Below are 26,406 nucleotides of genomic sequence, written 5' to 3'. Positions count from 1 at the left end.
AAGAGAAAGAGAGAGAGGGGGGGAGAGAGAGGGAGGGAGAGGGAGAGGGAGAGGGAGAGGGCGAGGGAGGGAGGAGAGAGAGAGAGAGAGAGAGATAGAGGGGAAGATAGGGAGGAGACTGTGAGAGAGGAAAAGGAGAAAGGAGAGAGTGAGAGAGGGAGGGAGAAAGAGAGAGAAAGGTAGAGAGAGGGAGGGGAAGAGAGAGGAAGGGGGGAAGAGAGGGAGGAGAGACTGTGAGAGAGAGTCAGAGAGAAAGGACAGAGGGAGAGAGGGCTGGGAAGGAGATAGAGAGGGAGGGGAAAAGAGAGGGAGAGACTGTGAGAGAGAGGAAGAAAGGACAGAGGGAGAGAGGGAGGGAAGGAGAAAGAGAGGGAGAGGGAGGAGAGACTGTGAGAGAGAGGGAGAGAGTGAGGAGAGGGAGGGAGGGGAGATAGAGTAGAGGGGGAGAGAGCAAGAGAATATTTCATTGTTTATATGTTACCTCATTAAACATTATCTTTGTACTAGACTTCATAATTGTATGATATTATAACCTACGCAAATTGCATATTATTCTATTATTATTGTATATATTATATATTATTTTAGATTTAGGAATTATAGGCCACATTTGTTTTTATTGGATCTTTTTATCTTGTACATTTGTGGTTCGGTTTGTTACTTACCAACCTGCTCAGTACTGAATCCCTTTATGTGCAGCACATCTTTATTGAAAACAGCGGAACAATGAGAAACCGACGACATCACTGTGACCCTGCTGCTTAAGAAGACATCACTGACTTAGCAATATATATGAACAAATTTACACAAATATAGACTTGTAGGCTTCCGCATACTGTACACAAACATTTTACAAAGCCAATGATAGTGTAAAAATATAGGGCTTTGTTACATTTCAGAGGAAGGCATCATTATATTCACATAAAATATAATCATCAGTTTCTTTATCTGATAGATTTGAGTCTTTAAAATGCTGATTTGTCTTTTGCATGACGAAAGCTGTGCAGGTTGAATCCATCAGACTGTGATCCTCTTCACGTCGTCACGTTCAGGAAGACTTTTTCTTGATGTTTGAGTCTACATTCTGAAAAAGAAGATGTTGGCTGTTAATACCAGCAGTTACATTTGATTTTCTTAATGTTTCTCATCCCTCCTCTGGTGACACTGCAACACCGATCACAGATCCACACAGAGTTCTACACGTACCAGCCCCTCTCTGCGAAAGATCCCTTTGTCTTTGCCCAGTGTATTGATGATGAACATGCCCAGTGTGGGAGCGTACTGCCAGGCGTAGAACAGCAGGAGGAAGGGCTGCTGTCCGATCCACATTTCCTTCACGCCATTGGCCATTCCCACCAGCATTAAACGCACACAGCGGCTGGTCGGCATCTTGAAATCCTGGTTAACAGCCGTGCCCAAGGGCTGCGGTAGTGGAAGAGAAGTATTAAAATAGCTGCTGTCAAATCAATACTAAATACAGTGATTAAAAAAAGGGAAAATATCTACAAAATATTACAAATCAATGCCTTGTTTACCTTGTTCAGTTCCTCTGTGAAGGCGTTATGGATGATCATAGACTGCACAGGCCCTGGACACACCATGCTGATGAGTATGTTGGGATATTTATGCAGCTCACTACGAACAGAATTGAAGAAGCCCTGTGATAAAACCGCAGCATTAGTAACAGGATGCACATGTTCATGAAAGCCAAGAACAGGAAACTTGAAGCTGAAAAACACAAACTTGTCAACGACGTATTAACAGATTAAACAGACGGGATGGCAAAATGGGATTTGGGTTCCGTCACCTGCAGAGCATGTTTGCTGGCGGAGTATCCCGATGCCAGTGGCACCCCGACGAGGCCGGCCAAGCTGCCCACAGTCACCACGCTCCCGGTGCCTCGCTGGGTCATGTGAGGCAGAACCTCTTTGGTGAGGGAGACTGTGCCCAGATAGTTCAGCTCCATGATCGCCTGGTCCACATCCACGCTGGTATTCAAGCACAGGGAGCGCTGAGAGCGGCCACCGTTATTAATGAGGATATCGATCTGAAAGGCATGCAAAAGTGGAAATGGAGTTGTAAAATTGAATCGTTCTTTGCTTTAGAGAGAGAAAACCAGGACCTTGCAGTATGATTGAACATGTGCAGGACCCTTACATTCCCAAAGTGCTCAATTGCAGCTTTTGTTTTTGCTTCATGGGAATTTCTTTCCATTAAATCCAGTGGAAGAACAAAAATATCCTCATCTGACAGGCTTGAGCGCTCTAGAGGGTTAAACAAAGACAGTTCAGTGTCTGTACGAGTGGATGGGGCAGATTGGAAAGGATGCAGGTCAAAACACATTCAAGTTAATAGTGATCACTCAGGTCACTCAGTTCTGCAGCAGTGTGTTGATGATTGGCTGTTAATCCACCAGTTGACCTTTGGTTGATGAGTGACTGGCTCTTCTCCACTTACCCAAACATTGACGTTTCACCCTGTTCAATTCATCCAGGCGCCTGGAAGACAAGATGAGGCGACACCCGCAGCCGGCCAGCTGGTGTGCCAGCTCCTCTCCAATGCCACTGGACGCTCCGGTGACCCAAACCACCTGGCCCCTCAGCTTGGACTCTGTGGGGGACAGGAAGCAGCAGTCTGCACAGGGCTCCACTCTACTCCACTTCAGGGACCTTTGATAACTGCTGATTAATGTTATAACCTCATTATTCTACACTGTGATGCATTTAGTCCTATTTAGATTTAAAGTTGAATAAATGTACGTATAACACCAGATCCAGTCAGGTCAGGACAGGTCTGGGTTGAACTATCTCTACTCACCTGGTCTACTTCCGAGCCAACACGCCCACTGCAGAGTGAGATCCGCGTCTGCGAAGATGAACCGCAGCAGCTGGATGAGCCCGCAAAGCACCAGAAGGCAGGACAGCGCAGAGAGCAAACACAGCTCCATTTTACACCAAACAACAGCACAACAAACCGACAACGGCAAAGACCTACACAGCTGAACAACAGAAAGCTAACTGACAACTACGTCATCTTCTGTTATTCCCTGATATTTATGAGGGGGGAAGGGAGGGAGAGAGGGCGAGGGAGGGAGGAGAGAGAGAGAGAGAGAGAGAGAGAGAGAGAGAGAGAGAGGGAGGGAGGAGACTGTGAGAGAGGAAAAGGAGAACGGAGAGACTAAGAGAGGGAGGGAGAAAGAGAGAGAAAGGTAGAGAGAGGGAGGGGAAGAGAGAGGGAGGGGGAAGAGAGGGAGGAGAGACTGTGAGAGTGAGGAAGAGAGAAAGGACGGAGGGAGAGAGGGAGGGAAGGAGAAAGAGAGGGAGGGGAAAGAGAGGGAGGGAAGGAGAAAGAGAGGGAGGGGAAAGAGAGGGAGAGACTGTGAGAGAGAGGAAGAAAGGACAAAGGCAGAGAGGGAGGGAAGGAGAAAGAGAGGGAGGGGAAAGAGAGGGAGGAGAGACTGAGAGAGAGGGAGAGAGTGAGGAGAGGGAGGTAGGGGAGATAGAGTAGAGGGAGAGAGAGCAAGAGAATATTTCATTGTTTATATGTTACCTCATTAAACATTATCTTTGTACTAGACTTCATAATTGTATGATATTATAACCTACGCAAATTGCATATTATTCTATTATTATTGTATATATTATATACTACTGTATTTTAGATTTAGGAATTATAGGCCACATTTGTTTTTATTGGATCTTTTTATCTTGTATATTTGTGGTTCGGTTTGTTACTTACCAACCTGCTCAGTACTGAATCCCTTTATGTGCAGCACATCTTTATTGAAAACAGCGGAACAATGAGAAACCGACGACATCACTGTGACCCTGCTGCTTAAGAAGACATCACTGACTTAGCAATATATATGAACAAATTTACACAAATATAGACTTGTAGGCTTCCGCATACTGTACACAAACATTTTACAAAGCCAATGATAGTGTAAAAATATAGGGCTTTGTTACATTTCAGAGGAAGGCATCATTATATTCACATTAAATATAATCATCAGTTTCTTTATCTGATAGATTTGAGTCTTTAAAATGCTGATTTGTCTTTTGCATGACGAAAGCTGTGCAGGTTGAATCCATCAGACTGTGATCCTCTTCACGTCGTCACGTTCAGGAAGACTTTTTCTTGATGTTTGAGTCTACATTCTGAAAAAGAAGATGTTGGCTGTTAATACCAGCAGTTACATTTGATTTTCTTAATGTTTCTCATCCCTCCTCTGGTGACACTGCAACGCCGATCACAGATCCACACAGAGTTCTACACGTACCAGCCCCTCTCTGCGAGACATCCCTTTGTCTTTGCCCAGTGTATTGATGATGAACATGCCCAGTGTGGGAGCGTACTGCCAGGCGTAGAACAGCAGGAGGAAGGGCTGCTGTCCGATCCACATTTCCTTCACGCCATTGGCCATTCCCACCAGCATTAAACGCACACAGCGGCTGGTCGGCATCTTGAAATCCTGGTTAACAGCCGTGCCCAAGGGCTGCGGTAGTGGAAGAGAAGTATTAAAATAGCTGCTGTCAAATCAATACTAAATACAGTGATTAAAAAAATGGAAAATATCTACAAAATATTACAAATCAATGCCTTGTTTACCTTGTTCAGTTCCTCTGTGAAGGCGTTATGGATGATCATAGACTGCACAGGCCCTGGACACACCATGCTGATGAGTATGTTGGGATATTTATGCAGCTCACTACGAACAGAATTGAAGAAGCCCTGTGATAAAACCGCAGCATTAGTAACAGGATGCACATGTTCATGAAAGCCAAGAACAGGAAACTTGAAGCTGAAAAACACAAACTTGTCAACGACGTATTAACAGATTAAACAGACGGGATGGCAAAATGGGATTTGGGTTCCGTCACCTGCAGAGCATGTTTGCTGGCGGAGTATCCCGATGCCAGTGGCACCCCGACGAGGCCGGCCAAGCTGCCCACAGTCACCACGCTCCCGGTGCCTCGCTGGGTCATGTGAGGCAGAACCTCTTTGGTGAGGGAGACTGTGCCCAGATAGTTCAGCTCCATGATCGCCTGGTCCACATCCACGCTGGTATTCAAGCACAGGGAGCGCTGAGAGCGGCCACCGTTATTAATGAGGATATCGATCTGAAAGGCATGCAAAGGCATGCAAAAGTGGAAATGGAGTTGTAAAATTGAATCGTTCTTTGCTTTAGAGAGAGAAAACCAGGACCTTGCAGTATGATTGAACATGTGCAGGACCCTTACATTCCCAAAGTGCTCAATTGCAGCTTTTGTTTTTGCTTCATGGGAATTTCTTTCCATTAAATCCAGTGGAAGAACAAAAATATCCTCATCTGACAGGCTTGAGCGCTCTGGAGGGTTAAACAAAGACAGTTCAGTGTCTGTACGAGTGGATGGGGCAGATTGGAAAGGATGCAGGTCAAAACACATTCAAGTTAATAGTGATCACTCAGGTCACTCAGTTCTGCAGCAGTGTGTTGATGATTGGCTGTTAATCCACCAGTTGACCTTTGGTTGATGAGTGACTGGCTCTTCTCCACTTACCCAAACATTGACGTTTCACCCTGTTCAATTCATCCAGGCGCCTGGAAGACAAGATGAGGCGACATCCGCAGCCGGCCAGCTGGTGTGCCAGCTCCTCTCCAATGCCACTGGACGCTCCGGTGACCCAAACCACCTGGCCCCTCAGCTTGGACTCTGTGGGGGACAGGAAGCAGCAGTCTGCACAGGGCTCCACTCTACTCCACTTCAGGGACCTTTGATAACTGCTGATTACTGTTATAACCTCATTATTCTACACTGTGATGCATTTAGTCCTATTTAGATTTAAAGTTGAATAAATGTACGCATAACACCAGATCCAGTCAGGTCAGGACAGGTCTGGGTTGAACTATCTCTACTCACCTGGTCTACTTCCGAGCCAACACGCCCACTGCAGAGTGAGATCCGCGTCTGCGAAGATGAACCGCAGCAGCTGGATGAGCCCGCAAAGCACCAGAAGGCAGGACAGCGCAGAGAGCAAACACAGCTCCATTATACACCAAACAACAGCACAACAAACCGACAATGGCAAAGACCTACACAGCTGAACAACAGAAAGCTAACTGACAACTACGTCATCTCCTGTTACTTCCTGATATTTTCAAAATTAAAGCTCTGCGCCGGAACTAACTAACTAACTAACAAACTGAATGACTGACTAGCTGTCGTTTGGTGCAATAAAAAATAAATAAAAATAAATTGCAAATGACACACACACACACACTCATAATAGTATAGATAAAATATGAGATTATAGAACATTATAGAACAACCTTTATTTTTCTTCCTTTCTTTATTTTCTAAACAATTGCCCGTATGTAACGTGGAGTTTTACTTTGTTAACAGGTGGTGGATTTGTATTTAAAGGTTTAGCGTCAATCCGCTGCCCCGCCTCTGTCTGCCTATCGGCCTGGTGTGGGACGCCAGTACGCAAACGCAACACTGCTGCATTCACTGCCGCCCCGTTTAAACACGTTCAGCTCAAATGCTCTTCGGGTGGAGAAAACCTGTTTCAGCAAGATGAAACAATGGAGAATCCAAAGTTTAGTCCGGTTACTTCTGTGTCTCAGTTTGTTTACAAGTAAGTTTTTTGTTATGTGTTTTAATTTTATTTATAAAGGTCTAAATAGTTGATTTTTCTGACTGACTTTCATGTTAATTTTGTATTATGTGGACAAAAATCAATTAGACATGTAAGTATAGATTTTAAGAAACCTTGTGGGACAAATATAAAATACATGGTTTTATTTGTGCCATATACAGTGTCTTTATTGCTTTGATATTCCATAAATTACTCTATAACGTCCACAATTTCCTTTCACATTTCCATCCCTTTTACATGCATTATAGTCAGAATCCACTTCATCATCCAGTTGTTTGGGGATTTTGCTGTCATTATAATCCTGTGGAACTTCTGTGTATCCAGCTCAAAGGCATTAGTGAAATTGTGAGTCGGTCTTAACATCTGGCACGCTGAATCCTCTGTTTCCATCTTAAAACATTCATATCCCCTCTCAAAGTTTCCCTCGTGTGAATGCAGAAACAGCAGGCCTGATTAGGTCTGCTGTCAAACTCCCGGGATAAGATATGAGGTTGGCTTTTGCCTCCACGTATTCTAACATCATTTCTAACATGTGTGTGTTGATAGTGATGTTGTGTGTCTCATGGATTAGGAGTTAAATCAACACATGTCCACTCGGGCACATAACCCTGAAAGTCATTCCTTGTAGCCTACATAATGGAAGTCTGATCTCTGTCATCCCCTTTGCTCTGCTTGCACCATCTGTCATTTATTTCCCCTCCTCAGCATTAAATCTATTTAAATCTATCATTAAAACTATCTATTGGCCAAAAAATGCAATGTTACACTGGTCAGTTAGACAATTCAGGACATTTGTGAATGTTTGACAGTGAAATTGAAATGTTTGTCACGTGTGTCCCTACTGTAGCTTGTTGGTGTGCTGATGGGAAATATGCTCAGAAGCTCCTGAATGATTTATTTACCAACTATACCAGTGCCCTGAGGCCTGTGGAGGACACCAACAACATACTGAATGTGACCCTGCAGGTTACTTTGTCACAAATCATCGACATGGTAAAACACACTCCTATGTGAAGTATACTTGTCAGGGATACTACCTCAGTATTTAGTATTTTAATATTCAACTGCTGTCAAAATGAGTACTGGTATTGATATTTACATTTATATGCCCATGTAATGTATCATTTTTAATGTTTTACAGGATGAGCGCAACCAAATCTTGACTGCATACTTATGGATACGGCAGGTGTGGGTCGATGCACATCTCACATGGAGTAAAGACGATTATGATGGACTTGATACCATCCGCATACCTAGTAGTTATGTATGGAAACCTGATTTAGTCCTATATAACAAGTAGGTCGGACTGGTATTGGGTTAATCGTTGCATTATTGTCCTACTGTGGTTTCCACTTGGTCAGTGTGAAGGCACAAGCTGGGCATTCTTTGAAGCTGTTATTCATGGGAATGTTCTGGCCTCTATCTGCTTTTTATACACCAGTGATGAATTCCAGAAATGATTAAGGTTGAATTAAAGCAATACCTCCACCTTTTACGAGGTATAGCTTGGAAGAGGAAGAGGAAGAGGAAGAGGGGGCCACTTTAAGCCCAAGTTGCCTCCTGGGTGGCCGGAAGACCTTATAAGGGTTGAAAATGTCCATGAAATGCAATCCACATGACGACCGATAACATAAAGCATGTAGGCTGATTGCACACTGACAAGTTTGAACATATTTCAGCATCACTGGAAATATATAAAATGCAGAAATAACACTGAGGCATGAGTGCAACTATTAAGAACATGTTGACTCTTCCCTCAGTTGGTGTACTTGTGCTTTTCTCTCTGATCAAGAGTTTCATTTATTGAGAACCTGAACCCCTTTGCTGGCTTCTCTTCTCTCGCTGATTGCTGCCCTAATCCCTGTACTAGAAATGTCTTCTCTGTTTCCAGTGCTGATGATCACTTTACTGGCTCCATGGACACCAATGTGGTGATCCGCGATGATGGCCAGATAATGTGGGATTCCCCAGCTATTACCAAGAGCTCCTGCAAAGTGGATGTGTCGTTTTTCCCCTTCGACGCCCAGCAATGCAGGTTCACCTACGGCTCCTGGACCTACAATGGTAACCAGCTGGACATCCTGAATGCCATGGATAGTGCCGACCTGGCTGACCTGGTGGAAAACGTAGAGTGGGAGGTGCTGGGTATGCCGACGAAGAAGAACATCATTCTGTATGGCTGCTGTGCCGATCCTTACCCTGATGTGACCTACACGTTGAAACTAAAGAGACGGGCTTCCTTCTATGTCTTCAACTTGCTGATACCGTGTGTGATGATCTCATTTCTGGCTCCACTGGGCTTCTATCTCCCGGCTGACTCTGGTGAGAAGGTGTCTTTGGGGGTCACCGTGATGCTGGCCCTCACTGTGTTTCAGCTGCTGGTTGCAGAGATCATGCCGCCCTCGGAAAATGTACCACTAATTGGTAAGGGTGATCAATTCAGCTCAGTTTACTTCATTCCATAACCATACATTGAGAATAATCTGTGATGTTAGAGATACATTAAACTTGCATCCATTAAATAATCCTTAATTCCCCTCTTCTGTTTCCCTCCACAGGAAAGTACTATATTGCAACAATGACCATGGTCACAGCCTCCACTGCTCTCACCATCTTCATCATGAATATACACCACTGTGGCCCAGATGCCAAACCGGTCCCTAAGTGGGCTAAGAAGGTAATCCTGCAGTATCTGGCCAGAATGTGCTTCGTTTATGAAGTCGGCGAGAATTGCATGTCACCACAGCCGGACAATCAGGAGACTCCCTTTGCCAAGAACACCAACTGCACCATGAACGGACAAGCCGGGCCAGGCAGAGAGGCCGTGGGGCCGAAGGCGGCGGAGGAGAGGGAGGACGCGGAGCAGGTGATGAGGTCAGTAGGCTCTATTGGGATGAATCCTACCAGCCAGTACAGCTCCTGGAAGAACGGCGTGTTCCTGAGCATGGACTGTGACGACTCACCGCGGGATCTGAAGAGGCTCAGGATGAGAGGCATGAGTGACGGAGAGGGAAAAGAGAGAGAGGATTGCTGCAACAGTCAGTGTCACCACGTGCAGCTGCTGCGCAACACTGAGTACATAGCCAACTGTTACAGGGATCAGAGAGCCACGCAGAAAAGGACTGGGGAGTGGAAAAAGGTAGCCAAGGTGTTAGATCGCTTCTTCATGTGGATATTTTTCATCATGGTGTTTTTAATGAGCCTTCTCATCATGGGGAAAGTTATTTGACTGAGAGGAGTCATTGTTTATTGGCTTAGATGATATCAGGCTGTGACAGGTTTAGGTCAATCCAGTTATTTTAACAGACAGTTTGATTGCATTTTTACTTTTATTTAACATATAAGATTTCAATAGAGCTTTAAATATCCTATTTGATGATTGTGTATTGCTACAATAAACACTCCATTCTTTAAATCAACAGGTGGTCACACTGGAGGCATGTTTGATCATTTTCTTGTTAATGCTTTTTGTTGACAATTTCCTAACTGTATATCCCAATACTGTGCTAGTTGCTTAATCAATCAGTTTCTACAGATGGGGGCAGATGTGATATTTGTCCATATTTTGTTTGCTTTCTATCATATTCATTTAAATATGTGCTTATACAGTATCTCCCCTCTTCACATGGAGTGAAGGACAAACATTTTGCTGTAAATCTCATCTGTTAAATCCCCTCCAATATCATTACTTTAGGTTTTGTGTCGTTGTGTTGCACAGTGGATTATGATTCTATACTAAGCAGAGCAAAATATATGTTTAGATACATGTTGAATCATGTTGTTTGCCACATCTCCTTTAAAATTAACTAATACAAATCAGAGAAGTTCAGCAGTGTAAGTCATGTTACATAAAGTGATACTAATAATTTTGTCATTTACTGAAAAAAGGCAAAAATAATAACAATGAAAGATTTTTTTTAAAGTAACTGCGTGTACGTTTGGGTATTTTTGATATTTAAATTTTATACAATGGAATTGTAGGACCTACAGTGTTGTTGTTTGTTGAAATCTGATGAATACATTTGTTTTTAATCGCATTGTTCAGTTGTGTTAGAAATTATTGAAGGATATTTCTGAATTTATGTCACAGGATTTTAAGATGCGAACAATAAAGAAGCAGACATGACAAAACGTAAAATAAAAATAGAAATATACAGTACAAGCAGTATACTCATTTGTACACAATTCAATAATTATTCCTACAAAAATGCCACATTGACTTTGCTTTATATAGTGAAGATTGCTTTGACCTTGTGAAAAAAGTTCACAGATTATCCGTTTTTGTTTTTTTAAATCATCAGAAAGAGCTTCACCATTTTGCTCACACTAAGGGAAGCAAAGGGAACAAAATGTTGATATTATGCAGCAGTAAAATATGAATAGACTGCCTTCATCAGGGCATATTAACAAGTTTACATTACAGATGGACACAGGCTATACTACAAGTTTAAGATGAAGTTACTTTTCTCTGCAGTATTTGGAAAATCTTTGCCCTTAGTGACCTTGTTTGCATCCCGTAGATAACTGGATTTAAATTAGCAGGAACCACGTGAAATAAAACATACGCAATCTTCCTTAAATCTGGGTAATTTGGGAAACGATGCAGGATGATGGTTAAAAACCCCGACCAGAGCATGATGAGATAAAGAACAAGGTGACTTGCGCAGGTTTGCAGGGCTCTGTTATTCATCTCTTTGTTCTTCTTTACCCAGCAGGCCAGAGCTATTTTAAAATAGGTGATGGTGATTATTCCTAAAGAGCAACAAAACAGCAGCAGGGTGAAAAAGAGCCCGTAGATGTTGTTGATTGACACGTCGTCACAGGAGAGCTTGAAGAGTGACGCGTTGTCACAGTAAGCGTTTTGTATGACTGATCTGCAACGGGACAATCTCAAAGTGAGTCCAATCAGGACAGACACCAGGAGTAAGGACAAGCCCCACGCAGACGCAGAGAGGCCGATCACCGCCCTGGAGGTCATAATGGAGTTGTACCTCAGAGGGTGACATATGGCCACGTATCTGTCAATGGCCATGATGCTCAGTATCATGTGTGAAGCTGATCCGAAGGTGTGGCTGTGAAACGCCTGGGCGACGCACTGGCTGTATGTGACGAAGCGCTCGGTGGAAATGATGTGAGCCATCAGCTGAGGCAGGAGGACGGTGTTCCCTATCAGGTCGTTGACGGACAGGTTACAGAACAGAATGTACATGGGCTGATGCAAATTCTTCTCGGTAATGATCAGCGCCAGCACGCCGACGTTAGTGACGAGGAGCGACGAGTAAAAGAAAAGGAGGAGGAAGAACAGAGGATAAGTGAACTCTGGAGATATGGTGAAGCCTTGGATCTGTAGCAGGTCACCGGGAAAAGTCCTGTTGACTTCCATTGTGGTTGTGATATAAACCTGTAAAATATTAAAATATTCTTATTCATATTCATTTACATAAAAATGGAAATACAGTAAAAAAAAAAAAAAATTCCTTCTCCTGTAATAAATAATTGCATCATATTAAGATAATTATTTTCTGTTAAAAAAGTGAGAAGTCAATTTTGATAATTTAAATAATAGTATATAATTATAGCCAAAAAGCTACGGAGCTTCAGTCGTCCGCTCTCACACAGTCCCAGTGTTGTGTGTGAGTAATGGAGCAGTCACTGTACCTTTCCTCAGCAGCAGAGGAGCGAATCCTGGCCCAGCATTACGCTCAGGCCTTTTTATCTTCAGCATCAGTGACCCTTTGTCTGCTGGCAGCTTTCTCCCCTGAGTCTCAGTGTTTTATCGGAGAGCTAAATTTCCCACATGTACAGGAGCAAACATCAGGCCAACAATATATGATACACACAGAGCTCAGTCACAAGCAATGTGAAGGATTTTGAGGGGAAAGTGTTTTCATTTGAAGGTAAACCATGATTAATTTGATCACTCGTGCTCCAAATTAATTTATACTTTTGTTAGACTTTCAGTCGTTGTTTTAGTTCCGTTTGAAAGATGATGCCTCGTGCACACACACACACAAACACACACAAATGATAGTTTAAGCTGGGCCCAAAGGCCACAGTGTCTCTACCTGAATAAGTTATGATCATTTTATGTTCTACGGTCAAAATAAAACTTATGCAGACAACAATAATATCAATAAAGTCAGACAACAGGAACGCACAACGGATGGAAATGATGAAAACAGTAAAAAAAAAAGGTTTAGTCCTGTTGATAATACTGCTTTACTGATTTGCACATTTCAAGTCCACCACACAAAATAATTAAGGCTCAAATTGTTACTGAAGTGGCTGTGAGTCCATCATGTCCTTGTCTCCAGGGGGAGATGATTAGACGGTGCTCTGGTGTCCTAACTGGCCAGATGTCTGCTCCCTGAGGCCTGATGTGACCTCTTCACTGCTCTGTTTTAATTAGCCTTTCGGCCTTTTTCCTCTAAATGAGTTTCCTCTGGGAAATAAGCATGAAAATGTTAAGTGATGGAATTTTTAATCACAATTGCTCCATTCAATCGGAAATTCTGCTATTTGATCATTTTCATTCAAAATACATGAAAAAGTTGCATAAATATATAAATATTGCTTTTCTTTTTTATTCCAAAGAAAGAAAATCCATTCTCACAAAGATCATGTAACTATATTGTTAAAATGTTTTACATTTTAAGCAATTTAGTGTTAATAGATAAAGTATGAAATAGTAGAAGTTGCATTGTGGTGACCTCACACATGAAAGCCTCCCATGGGTGTTATTAAGCAACAATCTCCATTAGTAAATAACAAGCAGTGTTATTATTGTGTGGAGGCTCCGGGGATTAATTACAAAGTGACACAGTTCATAACACAACATTCTGTCAGACCACAAAGGGGCTCATTAATAAAAGTGTTTTTACACTTTAATGATGCAGATTGGTGATGTCATTCCCCCAAAGAAATCAAGTTACAAATAAGGTCACAATAGCCCTTTATCTATGTATCTATCTATCTATCTATCTATCTATCTATCTATCTATCTATCTATCTATCTATCTATCTATCTACCTACCTATCCAGCTCCACACAAAGGTATCGTTTTCAGGGTCCATTCAATGTTTTACAGGCAACCTCAGTCCAACACTGAGTGCATCCAAAATTAAGCACAGAAATACAAATCTTAAGACATGATTAATTATTGTGGAAGTGAATTCAATGTACAGTATATGTCCATCCATCCATCCATCCATCCATCATCTATCACCGCTTATCCACTAGTGGGTCAACCTGCATGTCTTTGTACTGTGGGAGGAAGCCGGAGTAACCGGAGAGAACCCCAGCAGACACAGGGAGAACATACAAACCCCGCACAGAAAGGCCCCGGTCTCGTACCCACAACCTTCTTGCTGTGACCACTGCACCACCGTGCCACCCCAATGTATATGAAAACATTTCAATTACAATTCTCATCATTTTGAATGATAAGGATAAACATAATAACTGAAGATTTGAGGAAAATTAAAAGGAAATGTGAAAGGAAATGCAATTCCCTACATTCATGTCAACAGCGCATATAGAATATTTTCCAAAATCAATGTTAACACTTCAAATAAGTTAAATAAATTACTGCAGCTAATATTCCTGTGTCGAAAATCATTTCATTTTTGTCAACACCACACACACACACACACACACACACACTTACTGTGAATGTTTTACCAAGTCTAACCAGTCCATCACTAACTATTTATTTCATACCTTAAATAGATCTAATTCATGTAAAAATACATGGGTTTAATCGGTTTAATCAGTCATTAGAAGAAAGACTATAATCTCTATTTCAATTCGATCCAGTAAGACACATGCGCACATATAAACTGCAAGGTTGTGTGTAGAATATTTAAGTATACTCACAATTGAACATAACGTAATGTAATATTATACGCCTGTGTACTCTGACGTTGTGTACGCAGATGTTGTGGCTTTTTCTCAGCCAATCAGAATCCGCGAGGAGAACAAAGAGTGACGTAATGACGTTTGACTGTGATATTAAATATGACAGGTCAGTCTGCATCCTGTCAGCGAACCTGTGTTTGCTTTACACACATTCATCTGTGATATCATGTTTATCTCCTCAGGTGTTTAGGAACTTTTTTTTACCCACTCTTGTCCTTAAATATGGAAAACAGGTCTTTTGATGTCAGCTTCGAGTTACGCATGGATCCTTTCTATATCCCACCTGGAGGAAAGTATCCCATCTTCTTCCTGGGTGTTGCTATTTATTTCTTTGGCATTTTCTGCAACCTGACCTTGCTGAGTTTGATCATTCTGCAGAGGAATCTTCACAAGCCCATGTATTTCATCCTGTTCAGTCTTCCCCTTAACGACCTGATCGGCATCACTGCAATGCTGCCCAAAGTCCTCTCAGACATTGTGACAGAGACTAATAAGGTGTATTACCCTCTTTGTGTGTTACAAGGCTTCTTGCTTCATATGTATGGCGGTGGGATCCTGTTCATCCTGGCAGCCATGTCCTTTGACCGTTACGTAGCCATCTGCATGCCTCTACGCTACAGCTCAGTGATGACGCCCAGAGTGGTCATTCTCATCATCTCTTTCGTCTGGGGTCTCGACTTTGTCCTGATTGTGTCGCTGTTCTCTTTACAGGCGAGGCTTCCCAGGTGCAGATCTGTTATTATGAATGTATTCTGCGATAACCCCTCTCTCCTCAAGCTCACGTGTGGAAACGCCTCCATCAATAACATCACAGGGTTGTTCAACACGGCTGTCATGCAACTTGTCAGCGTGTCCATTCAGGCTTTCTCCTATGTGAGGATTCTGATCGCATGTGTCGTGTCGAGGAGATCTGAAGCCAAGATGAAAGCTGTTAATACATGTGTGGCTCAGTTAGTAATATTTATTGTGTTTGAGATTACGGGGACTTTTACCATTTTATCACACAGGTTCAAGAATATCTCTGCTGATTTACGTAAAATAATGGGCATGCTGATATTTCTGGTGCCTCCACTTCTGAATCCTCTTGTTTATGGGCTGTACACCTGTGAGATACGATGCACTTTCCTCAGAGTCTTCAAAAACAGGATATCTGGTTAAGCGCTCTCAAAGTGAATTTTGCCTTTCAGAGCTCCAGCCATCGCCATCATCATCATCATCATCACCACATTCTGTTTGACCGAACTACCTCAGTAACACACTGATCCTGGTGAAACTATGTGAACCACAACCACAGAGATGATTCTCCCTCTGCCTGGAGTTCCATAAGGAAAGACTGGGAAAGATAAAATCTGAAATGACCGGTTATAATCCATACAAAAGCTTAAAATAACTGTTTACATGTGATATTGCATAGAAAGGTTAAAGGTTTAAAATTGAAAATGCTCATCTAGGTTTTGCTCACAACTTGGTGTAACAGCGCAGATCATGCTTTGTGTAAGGTTAGGCACATATTCAGCTTAGAAAATGATATCTGAGTTTCTGGTGTAAATTAATTAGAGGTTGTTAGTTGATGACCTTTCTTTGTGATCTCACCTTTTGTGTTTCTATTGTTTTGTCAAGTGCACCTGTGTTCATCAGCTTTGATAGTTTCATGCTACAACACTTAAGACTGCATTGTTTTGTATATGAACTCTGTTCTCGGTCTCCCATAAGTATTGACACTAAAGTGGATCTGTATATATTTGTCTTTCCTTCCTGTGAAGTGTGAAGTACAAGCAGTAAAAGCACAAACACAATATGAATCAAGCACTAATAAATACAATTTATCCAATATCTCCCATTTCCCCTGCATATCACTGTTTCCAGTTACTGTAATGTTCTTTGACCTTTGACCCCTGTAAGTACAAAAGATGTGGAATAAAATATAAATATGGAAATAACATCGAGTACAGACTCTTACATTGTGTAAGCGATTTATTTTCATCTGTAAAACCTGCATAGTTCAACACGGGTCAATTGTGTTGATAAGATTAGAGGCTTAATCTGTGCAAAGAGCTTTTCATGGCTGCTTTCATACCCAGTATATCATCAAAGCTTTGTTGTTTTGTTGCTCTTTGTATAGAAATGAAAGAAAAGTCAATTTAAACTGCCTCTTGTGCGGGAAATCTTCCTTTTTTCAAATAAAATCATTAGGCATGAAACGTAAAACAAGGGCAGAGACTGACTATTTAAATATACTTAATTCTTTAACGTCAAAATATGTTTAAAGGCCTATTATTATCATCATTATTTAATCTTTTTTTCTTTTTTTGCACTGGACTTGGCCTATTAGTCCATATTTATAGCATTATTTAAGGCCTTTTGAACGTCTGTGTCTGTTGTATCTCACATAAAAAAATGTGTCAGGTCGTGTGTAAGATCTCATAACAACGTTGTACAATGGGGGCCGGCCTCTTGGGCAATCTAATGGGTTGTCGTTCGGATAAAGGGCAAATGAAAGAGTCACTCCCTGTGTAATCTATGGCTTCCACTGCAGGTGAGGCAAACATCACAGTGCAGAAAGGTAAGACAACACAGGAACATGCAGCCGGATGAAGCCACCACCTCTCAGCTCATACTGGTTGTTCAATAAGAGCGCTTATATATTTTTTTTTCAGGTCAGGATTGTTCTGTGAGCAGTTGTGAAGGCTTTTGGTGATTTCTTTGAACAGGAGAAGCAACAACAAGTTACAAGCAAGGCTGCACTATGATTACAAATACCTCTTCTGAGATTGTATTGGAAATGGAACCTTTAGGTTTATCTCCTGAGAGTGCTTACCCAGCATTTATATTTGGAACCTTAGTATATATATTCATTGTCTTTTGCAATGTGTTGGTGTTGATAACTATTGCTCTGAGCAAAAAGCTGCATAAACCCATGTTCATCCTGCTGTTCAACCTGCCCATCAGTGACATGGTGGGTGCCATGGCGTTCTACCCTCAGCTCCTGCTCAGCATTGCCACACAGAGCAGACTCATCTCTCCTCCTGCATGTTTCATCCAGGCTTTCCTCGTTCACCTGTACGGCACAGGAAACCTGCTCATCCTGACTGCAATGGCGTACGACAGATACATTGCTATATGTTGTTCCCTGAGGTACCACACTATCATGAGTGCACACAATTTAGTGATAATTATTGCTGCAGTGTGGTGTGTGGCTGTCACATTGCCAATGGTCCTGATCGCCATGGCTGCAAGGTTTCAGTTTTGCAGGACAAATATCGTGGATATGTACTGTAACAATCCATCTATAGTGAAACTGGTGTGTGAAGACGTAAGTGCAAACAACTATTATGGAATAGTTATTACTATCTTGGTTCAAGGAGGGCCTTTGGTAGTGGTAGGATACACATACGTCCAGATCCTGCGTACCTGCGTCATGAATCGTAACGCTGAAGCTCGACGTAAAGCCATTCAAACATGTGGCACACATTTAGTGGTTTTTTTAATTTTACAGATCAACACTGCCACCACTCTGTTTGCTCACCGGTTTCGGGGAACCTCTCCGTACATGAGAAGGGCTCTGGGCGTATCTATTTTAGTGTTCCCCCCACTTTTGGATCCCATTATATATGGCCTGAAAACCAAAGAACTGTGGGAAAATATAGTGAAGCTTTTTAAAAGAAATGTTACTTGACAATGCTGCATTTTCTTCTTCATCATCATCATCATCACTGTCCTCCACACCTACCTCAAACAGCACGGCTGCCTTCATCCTTCAGTAGAGAAGGCTTTGATTCATTCAGAGATGATTTTGTATTGTGTCACAATCTATCTGGCCTAATAAATTGATTAGCTACTCTCTGCTCTGATCCAATTCATTTCCATATGGAACACAATGGAAATGTCTCAGCAAAGGTTTGTGTTGAAAGATGTACTTGAATCAGCTGGATCACTCTCTCTCTTTTCTCGTTTGTCCCCCTGTACTACACTGAGCTGTATTCCTAGGAAAGATAGAAAAGTATGCCAAGTAAGTGCCAAACAAATATAAAATGCTACTTCACTCTTTCTTTTTTTATTCTGCAGCTAATGTGCACCGTTTATGTTCAGCAATTGACTGCTTTCAAACGCTTTTTAATTCAATTTCTCACTTTGATTAAGTATTTTGATCACATCGCCATAGTTTTGCCCCTCCAGTTCCACACAAACTTGGGATTTTCAAGGTCCCTTCCATGTTTTATAGACGACCTCAGCCCGACACTGAGTGCGTCCAAACTCAGCACAGATATAAACCTTTTAAGACGTGATTAACTAAAGTAGATGAAGGTCTTCTCCCGTCTTAAACGCCCCCTATTTGTTCTGTCAATAAATTGTACATTTCTGTATCTGATGTTTGTAAGTGTATTCATTACTTGTATGTGTATGCGAAGGCTGAAACAGTCGAGGCTGCTTCTCCTCTATATATTCTATGTATGTAACTTTTCAATTATAATTCTTATCATTTTGAATCTAAAGGAAAAACTAAATAACTGATGATTTGAGGAAATGTGTACTGACGAAATTGTCTATGGAAATGTCAAAATAAAATATATCATTTTAAATGTGGTCTATACGTGTGGTTCTCCTCTGAATGTAATAAAATCATTTTAAAGAAATGCAAATGTAGATCATTAAGGAAGCCAGGTACACATAAAGTAATCTCCCTCTCTCCCTCCCTCTCTTCTTTTTCTATCACTCACTCACACACTCACTCAATCCGTCCATGTCTTTATCGTTTGCTTCTGCATTGGAAATCCTTCATCTTTCTCTTAAAATTAAGTACACTATTATTATATTATACACAATGAAAAATATATTACATTATTTTATTATTATATCTTCTCTTTGTTTTCTTTCCTCTTCTTTTCTTCACCACAGCCTATGATGCCATCTGTAGTTGCCTCACATCACTGATGCCATCCTGGACTCTGCGTCCACACCACTGTGCCATGTTCTCGCAACCTGTGGCGGCCGTGGCTTCCTGCTGTTTCTATGTACTTATGTCTATTTTACCTCACGGCCTAAGGTTCTCCCTTCTCTCTCTCCCACTGGCTCTCTGCCTCTCTTTGAAAAAAGTTGTACAACAACAATAATAACTATACAACCTTCTTTCCTTTTCTCTTTGTCTTTCTCTTCTGTATAAAAACTGATCTCCAACATGTCCCATAACTGCATGCGCACTGTCATGTCAAATGCTTGCTTCAATAAAAATATACAACACATATCTATCTATCTATCTATCTATCTATCTATCTATCTATCTATCTATCTATCTATCTATCTATCTATCTATCTATCTATCTCTGGTGAGTTCCTATTTTTCCAAAGCCTGGCCCCTTGTGAGTCAGTGTGAAAGTCACTGTGAGAAGGATCTAAAGATGAGCTACATGACACCACCGTGCACCCATGGGACTCTTCTTCTTCTCTCCTTCCTATATATGTGCTGACCCATCTGAACCACTCGCTCATTGTCAGCGGGGGTTAGAGTTTGGAATTGACACATTGTATTTGTTGTGTTCTATCTGTCATCAAACCAGAGTTTCAGTGTAAAACTCTTAACTCTGGAAATGAGTCATGTCAGTATTTACCTGTGATGTGTGCACATGTGGAGACGCTGGACAAAGAAGTGGAGCAAGCAGACTGTATGCAGACTTTGATTTGGTAAGGATCCTGCACTTTGATCATTTATAGAATATGAGTACAATTCTGCTAAAATGTGTTTCTAATCCTTTTTTTTTTTAGGTTTTAGGAGGAATAGCGTAAACATGGACAACCCTTATAACACATCATCCTTCTTGATCATTCAAGGCTTCAATCTGTCCTCCGAATATGTCTTTCCTGCCTTTCTGTTTGCCTCGCTGAACTACATGGTGATACTCTTCTGCAACCTCACCCTGATCCTCACCATCGTGCTGAACAAATGTCTGCACCAGCCCATGTATCTCATCCTGCTCAACCTCCCCATCAACGACCTCATAGGCACCACAGCCTTTTTCCCGCAGCTCATCAAAGAGATCCTCATGAACACACAGACCGTGCATTACTCCGCCTGTGTGGCTCAGGCGTTTTTCATCCACATCTACGCAGCAGGCACCGTGTTCATCCTCACTGCTATGGCCTACGACAGATACATCGCCATATGTCACCCTTTTAAATACTGCGCCATTATGACTAACGCCCACATTATGAAAATCATCACATTGCTCTGGCTGTCCATTTTATTTTTGATAGCGTTGCTGTTTTACCTGCTTTTGCGTTTACCTCGCTGTAGATCTGTAATGACAAACACCTACTGTGATAATCCGTCTTTGCTCACGCTGGTCTGTGCCGACACGAGCATCAACAACATTTACGGTTTGCTTTTAGTCACCGTCACGCAGCTGATAGCCAATGGAACGATTATGTACACGTACCTCCAGATCCTCCTTGCGTGTTTCAGATCCAAGGGATCAGATACGAGAGCCAAAGCCATGCAGACCTGTGGCACACATCTGGCTGTTTTTCTGCTGCTGGAGTGTATCGGCCTTTTCACCATCATATCGTACAGAATAAAGCAAATTACACCCCAACTAAGGAGATTTATGGGGCTAACTGTCTTGATTTTCCCCCCAACATTGAATCCAATCATCTATGGTCTAAAAACAAAAGAAATCAGAGACAAAGTGATTCAGTTTTTCAGACATAAAATCCTTCCATTCTAGTGTGTAATCAGAGTTTCTCCTCCTTTTCAAAGTATTTACTCCCTCTGTTCTATTTTGAGTGCATAATTGACAGACAATGTTTTTGAGCTATTCATGAATAGATCATTTTTTACTAATTCATTCCATTCCATTCATCCATTCAGGTCTGTTTCTCTACAAACAACAGCGACATTACTGCCAAACCAGCCTGAATTTGACTCATTATCTTCTTTGATCGTATACTGTATGACCACATATTGCTGTACTTGTCTAAGTAAGAAGCAATTGTGGACTAAGTCATAAACCATGTCCTTAGATTGGCAGAGTGAGAGTGTGACAACAAGCTGAGGTCTACAGTGAGAGCTGCAGCATGTATGACAATCAGTTGACATTAAGTAATGATGTTACCAATGCAGCAGAGAGCAGCAGAGAGCAGCAGAGGGCAGCAGAGAGCAGCAAGAGAGCAGCAGAGAGCGGCAGAGAGCAGCAGAGAGCAGCAGAGAGCAGCACCTGACTACAGTATGAGGCACATGACACTGGTATGAACACTTCATGTAGATTCTGGGATGTGGTTTTGTGTTTTGCTGCCCTCTTGTGTTTTATTTTGTGAATTGTAAATGTAAAGGTCTCATACTGTAGTCAACACTTTGAGGCTGATACATACAATTAAAGATTAGATCGATTACATGTTTATCAAAAACAAGCAGAACATAAATGTGAATCTTTTGACCCATGCAGTGACATTTTGTTATCAATAACCATAACTATAATCAGGTGTTTGTATCTATATTACTGGTATCTATATTCATGTTAAAGTGCAGCCAATTACAAATACACCCTTGTAAGAAATTTGATGTTGTAACTTTTGGCTGCATCCACGTTTTGAGTTTTAGTTGCAGGGACAAAGGAAGAGAGGACAGGATCCATCACTGGAAGGAGAAGAGACAGCTGCAAAGCCCTCTTTTATACATATGGCCTTTATTTTAAACTACTGTACAGATTTAAGAACAAATGAGATTTTTTTTTTGACTGTTTAATCAAGTGCTGATCATTTTCCTGCTGACTTTGTCACCGCATAGTTTTAAAAGTTGGTATTGCACATTCCCCTTTGTGGCCATGTTGTGAGAGCTCAGGTTCTATCATCTATATATAAGAGTTCTCATGTGTTCTCCTGTGTATATGCAACATACTGTACATTATCGTTTTAATGTGTAATAGATTGAGTATTAAATTGCTTTTAAGCTTAATTATGTTGAATGTTTTTTACATTACAGTGTCTTCATTCATTCAGACATGCAGCTGCTGTGTGTAACATAATTATACATATGAATGAAAATATTTACTGCAATACGCAAGCAAATAAAAAAAAACCTCTAAATTAAAATGGAAAAGGTTGTTGTTTGGGGCAATAAGCTGAATTAAGCCAAATTTAAACGGAAATTAGAAGTTCAGTGTCTTACTTTATAACATATAAAACACAATGTAACACATTGGCCGCAAATTGAACTAAACTAATTTTTGCATCATTCTGTGTGTTTAAACAGTGAATCACACAAAGGAGGACAATAAAAAAAAATATAGTCCAACAGTCCAATAATACAGTTGACCTTGATCACATCTTGTTCATGCACATTTTCTAAAAAAGTTTTAAAATTTAAGTCATGGGAAGCTGGTCAGTGATTTTTATGTGCTACTTTGGGGAGAAAGGACATTTGAATCATTTTACTTATATTGGTAAAACATCTCTGATCATATTGGGATAATGCGGTAATGAAAATTTGAAATGTTTATTTTACCAGAGCTTATTCATGGTCATGAGCTCTCCACATTCATTAATTGTGACCAAATGTGAGATAAAAAATAAATACACTTTATACAATGACTTGGTGACGTGAACTCCATGTCTAAGCCAATATAACTGCTGGTTTCCTTGTCTTTTGTCATGTGATTTACTGCCGATAGACTATTTATGACCTTTATTATACTGATATTATTTATTTATACCATTTAGTCTATTTTTATGCTGCTAACTGGAGTGGATTGCTTCATGGTTTCATTGTTCATTTTATTATGCGACGACAAATAAAGTATCTATCCATCTATGTATGTATGTGTTTCAAAAGAAAATAAATTGTGCTTTCAAATTCATCAAAGAAAGACCTCAAACATTTCAAAAACAGATTTATCTACATTAAGCTTCCTTTCAAAAGCTGAAAACAATAACAGCAAGCAATCTATCGACTTTGCAAGGTGACAAAAAGGTATTTTCATATATTAAGGACAGCGAGGTTTAAATTATACATCTTGTTTGTATTTGACATCAGTACTTTGTGTGGTGTTGGACTGTGGGCTGATGCAACATAAACCATCATCAACTCCTGTTTACCTTTATCTGATTGGCTTTCTGGCTTTCTTTCATATCATCATTATCTATTTTCAGAGGACATCAGGAGTATCAAGTGTCATAAACTTTGTACAATGTTGCCACCGCTTGTTTACTGTGCGTTCTGTAACTTAGCTCATTAGGTTAATGACTTCTTTGTTTACGGCGTGTTGATGGGAAACACGTCAGCAGCAGCCCTCCGGAGTGACTCCTGCTCTGCACTTGACTCTGGTAATGAACCTCTGAGGGTTTGGTGACAGGTGAAGCAGAAAAACAGACGCTGTTGTGCGTTACTTCAGCGACCTTATGAAAGCTACTGCACTTTAAACTGAGAGAAACTTCAAAACATAGAACTGTTTATCAGGAGTTAGAATATCTGACTCAGGTAGACGTCCTTATTTATCAAAGGTTCCAATCAAACATATCTACAAAGTCATTACTAACACCACATATAGAGTTAACATATCATACTCATAAAGTAATTATCATTAATAATATTTTTATTTTTCAATGTTGTTTTCCTACAATATCTGCTTAAATTAACTAAAGTAGAGTTTAGGTTAAATACGGCTTTGCAAATGAAACAGCAGCTCTCAACTGTTATGATTTCTTTTATCATTAATTTATTAAAATTAGCAATGTCTGTTTGTTTGGACTTTGTTTGTGTTTGTTTGTTTTTCATTTATTTATGGTACAGCGATGGGAAACATACAGCCAAATACAACATCCTTATGGACTTCAAACCACAATTAAACACTTTGTCTTTTGAGACATAACAGCTAAAACCTTCCATCCAAGATAAGGAAAATATTGAATAATTATTATTGATAATTAAATTTTCCAAAATCAAAGAAGGAATTTATTCTGTCAACAGTGAGATTTGATATTGGTTATATTTTACAGCAAAGCAATCTGGATGCTGAAGCCTGTAGAACGTCTGCTTGTCAATCAGTTTCCACTTTTTATTACGGAAAATAAAATGGTTTCTCCTGATTAAAGCCTTTATAACTGAACAAGAAGCTGAACCAGTGATGCTTGCAGAGAGGTCACATGAAAGGTCATCAGGTGGAGGCTGGTGCATGAAGTGTGGATGAGATCACACCTAGATCACAATCTAACCTTCGATATAAGAAACTCAGCTTTATCTTTGAGAGAAAAGCCCCTGCCCTCTGGTGTGATGAACACACAGTCTCGCTCAGGCCAATGTGGTTTGTCAGGATTTTCATGGTCATATAAAATATAAAAATCACCAATCCAGAAAATATATTGTACAGTATATTGAGGCAGAAAGATGGTTATTCATCCCTTTTTGATCATGCTCACTGTCATAAAAGTATGTGTGTGTGTGTGTGTGTGTGTGTGTGTGTGTGTGTGTGTGTGTGTGTGTGTGTGTGTGTGTGTGTGTGTGTGTTTGCTTCTCACTCACACATCATCAAACATGCAGTATGTTGGTAAGTAAAGCGTCCGTTATAATAAAGGCTTATGAAGGGCCAGTGTATGAGTGGGTGGTCAATGTAAAGCGCTTTGGATAAAGGCACTTTGTAATATATATGTATATGATCAAAATACACATGACTTTACCATAACACTTCCTTATCATCACACAAGAAGGTTCATGCCCATATCTTAGGTTTCCGAAACATCCAGACGATCTTATTTTTGATTTCTTTAGTTCCGAGACAGTAAATAAAAGGATTGACAAGAGAGGGACCGAGAATAGCACCGACGATCAAACCCTGACGTTCTTCTACAGTCAAATTCACACCGATACGGCTCAAGACAATGCGAACAAAAATGGGAGTAAAAAAACAAACGACAACAATTAAGTGACTCACACAAGTCAGACCCATTTTCTTTCTGTCGTTACTGGATGCTAATTTAGCAAAACGTACTATCAACAAGTATGATAGGGAAATAAATGTTAATGTAGAAAATATAAGAAAGAATGTAATTAAGGTAACTACATTGAAATAGTAAGAGGGGTCAACGCAGGTCGTTCGTATTATGGCAGCGTAGTCACAGAAGCTGTAGATCAGCTTGGAGTGGCAGTGAGGGAGGGGGACCACAGTCGCAGGCAAGACAAACACAAAAGCAAAGGCCACGACCCAGAGGACACAAGTGAGCACAAGCAGGCGTGTGTTAGACAAAAAGGAGTGATACCGCAAAGGATAACTGATAGCAACTAACCGATCAAACGCCATAATAGACAAAGCAAACATCACCAGTATGTTTGCCATGGTGAAAATATACATTTGGATCAAGCAGCTGAGATAAGGTATGGTTTTAATCCCAGCCAATAAAGCCCCAATTAATGTGGGACTGACACTGGAGGTGTACATGATGTCAACAACAGCAAGGTGGCAAATCAGGAGATACATCGGTTTGTGCAATCGCTTATCATAAACAATTAACAGGATATTTACCGTGTTGGCGAATATGATTACAACATAGATGATCAATATGACTACCCCAATTACCACAGGCCTTTTTGTGTTAAAATCACCAAGAATAAATTCTGTAACTTGGATCGAAACATTCTGTAACGGCATAATTAATGAAGGGGAAAGAAGTCACATACAAGAGGAAAGTAAAGTCTAAAAGTCGTCACTGATTCAATAGATCCTCCAGTCTGCGTGACACAAGCAGCTGCAGTCACATTCAGTCAGAGCTGTGAGTCCAACGTGACCTCAGAGGGCTTTCATCACAACCTTTAGGCTTCTCAGAAGAGTCATGTCTGATTGGACAAACCTATTGTCCAATCACATGTTT

General features: G+C 40.9%; 8 protein-coding genes across 8 annotated transcripts; 4 read left to right on the top strand and 4 right to left on the bottom strand.

Annotated features, from left to right (window-relative positions):
• Positions 1-670: 670 nt before the first annotated feature.
• Positions 671-2,986, bottom strand: LOC142995186 (dehydrogenase/reductase SDR family member 7-like). Its single transcript, XM_076146155.1, has 7 exons — positions 2,818-2,986; positions 2,458-2,610; positions 2,158-2,264; positions 1,808-2,047; positions 1,536-1,658; positions 1,207-1,422; positions 671-1,084 (listed from the first exon to the last, which is right to left on the bottom strand). Exons 1-7 carry the CDS (start codon positions 2,945-2,947, stop codon positions 1,049-1,051), a joined length of 1,005 nt encoding a protein of 334 aa, XP_076002270.1. The 5' UTR covers positions 2,948-2,986; the 3' UTR covers positions 671-1,048.
• Positions 2,987-3,747: 761 nt separating this feature from the next.
• Positions 3,748-6,116, bottom strand: LOC142995021 (dehydrogenase/reductase SDR family member 7-like). Its single transcript, XM_076145903.1, has 7 exons — positions 5,901-6,116; positions 5,541-5,693; positions 5,241-5,347; positions 4,881-5,120; positions 4,609-4,731; positions 4,280-4,495; positions 3,748-4,157 (listed from the first exon to the last, which is right to left on the bottom strand). The coding sequence occupies exons 1-7, from the start codon at positions 6,028-6,030 to the stop codon at positions 4,122-4,124; spliced, it is 1,005 nt and encodes a 334-aa protein (XP_076002018.1). The 5' UTR covers positions 6,031-6,116; the 3' UTR covers positions 3,748-4,121.
• Positions 6,117-6,368: 252 nt separating this feature from the next.
• chrna10a (cholinergic receptor, nicotinic, alpha 10a) lies at positions 6,369-10,615 on the top strand. The gene is made up of 5 exons (XM_076146192.1): positions 6,369-6,618; positions 7,487-7,632; positions 7,781-7,935; positions 8,531-9,063; positions 9,198-10,615. The coding sequence occupies exons 1-5, from the start codon at positions 6,558-6,560 to the stop codon at positions 9,866-9,868; spliced, it is 1,566 nt and encodes a 521-aa protein (XP_076002307.1). The 5' UTR covers positions 6,369-6,557; the 3' UTR covers positions 9,869-10,615.
• Positions 10,616-11,086: 471 nt separating this feature from the next.
• On the bottom strand, positions 11,087-12,022 carry LOC142995207 (olfactory receptor 13H1-like). Its single transcript, XM_076146191.1, has one exon. The coding sequence runs from the start codon at positions 12,020-12,022 to the stop codon at positions 11,087-11,089; it is 936 nt and encodes a 311-aa protein (XP_076002306.1).
• A 2,750-nt stretch (positions 12,023-14,772) lies between these two features.
• On the top strand, positions 14,773-15,714 carry LOC142995241 (olfactory receptor 52B2-like). Its single transcript, XM_076146227.1, has one exon. It carries the CDS (start codon positions 14,779-14,781, stop codon positions 15,712-15,714), a length of 936 nt encoding a protein of 311 aa, XP_076002342.1. The 5' UTR covers positions 14,773-14,778.
• A 1,588-nt stretch (positions 15,715-17,302) lies between these two features.
• Positions 17,303-18,232, top strand: LOC142995240 (olfactory receptor 52B2-like). The gene has a single exon (XM_076146225.1). The coding sequence runs from the start codon at positions 17,303-17,305 to the stop codon at positions 18,230-18,232; it is 930 nt and encodes a 309-aa protein (XP_076002340.1).
• A 2,107-nt stretch (positions 18,233-20,339) lies between these two features.
• Positions 20,340-21,275, top strand: LOC142995239 (olfactory receptor 52E4-like). Its single transcript, XM_076146224.1, has one exon. It carries the CDS (start codon positions 20,340-20,342, stop codon positions 21,273-21,275), a length of 936 nt encoding a protein of 311 aa, XP_076002339.1.
• Positions 21,276-25,366: 4,091 nt separating this feature from the next.
• LOC142995238 (olfactory receptor 4D1-like) lies at positions 25,367-26,186 on the bottom strand. The gene is made up of 2 exons (XM_076146223.1): positions 25,602-26,186; positions 25,367-25,384 (listed from the first exon to the last, which is right to left on the bottom strand). Exons 1-2 carry the CDS (start codon positions 26,184-26,186, stop codon positions 25,367-25,369), a joined length of 603 nt encoding a protein of 200 aa, XP_076002338.1.
• Between the last annotated feature and the right edge of the window lie 220 nt (positions 26,187-26,406).

Source organism: Genypterus blacodes, unplaced genomic scaffold (genome assembly GCF_046128005.1).
Source record: "Genypterus blacodes isolate CSIRO-AG114 ecotype Tasmania unplaced genomic scaffold, CSIRO-AGI_Gbla_v1 ptg000032l_1, whole genome shotgun sequence".
Taxonomy (NCBI): domain Eukaryota; kingdom Metazoa; phylum Chordata; class Actinopteri; order Ophidiiformes; family Ophidiidae; genus Genypterus; species Genypterus blacodes.
The sequence above is the reverse complement of the archived record's forward strand: the minus strand, read 5'-3'. Positions and strand labels throughout refer to the sequence as shown.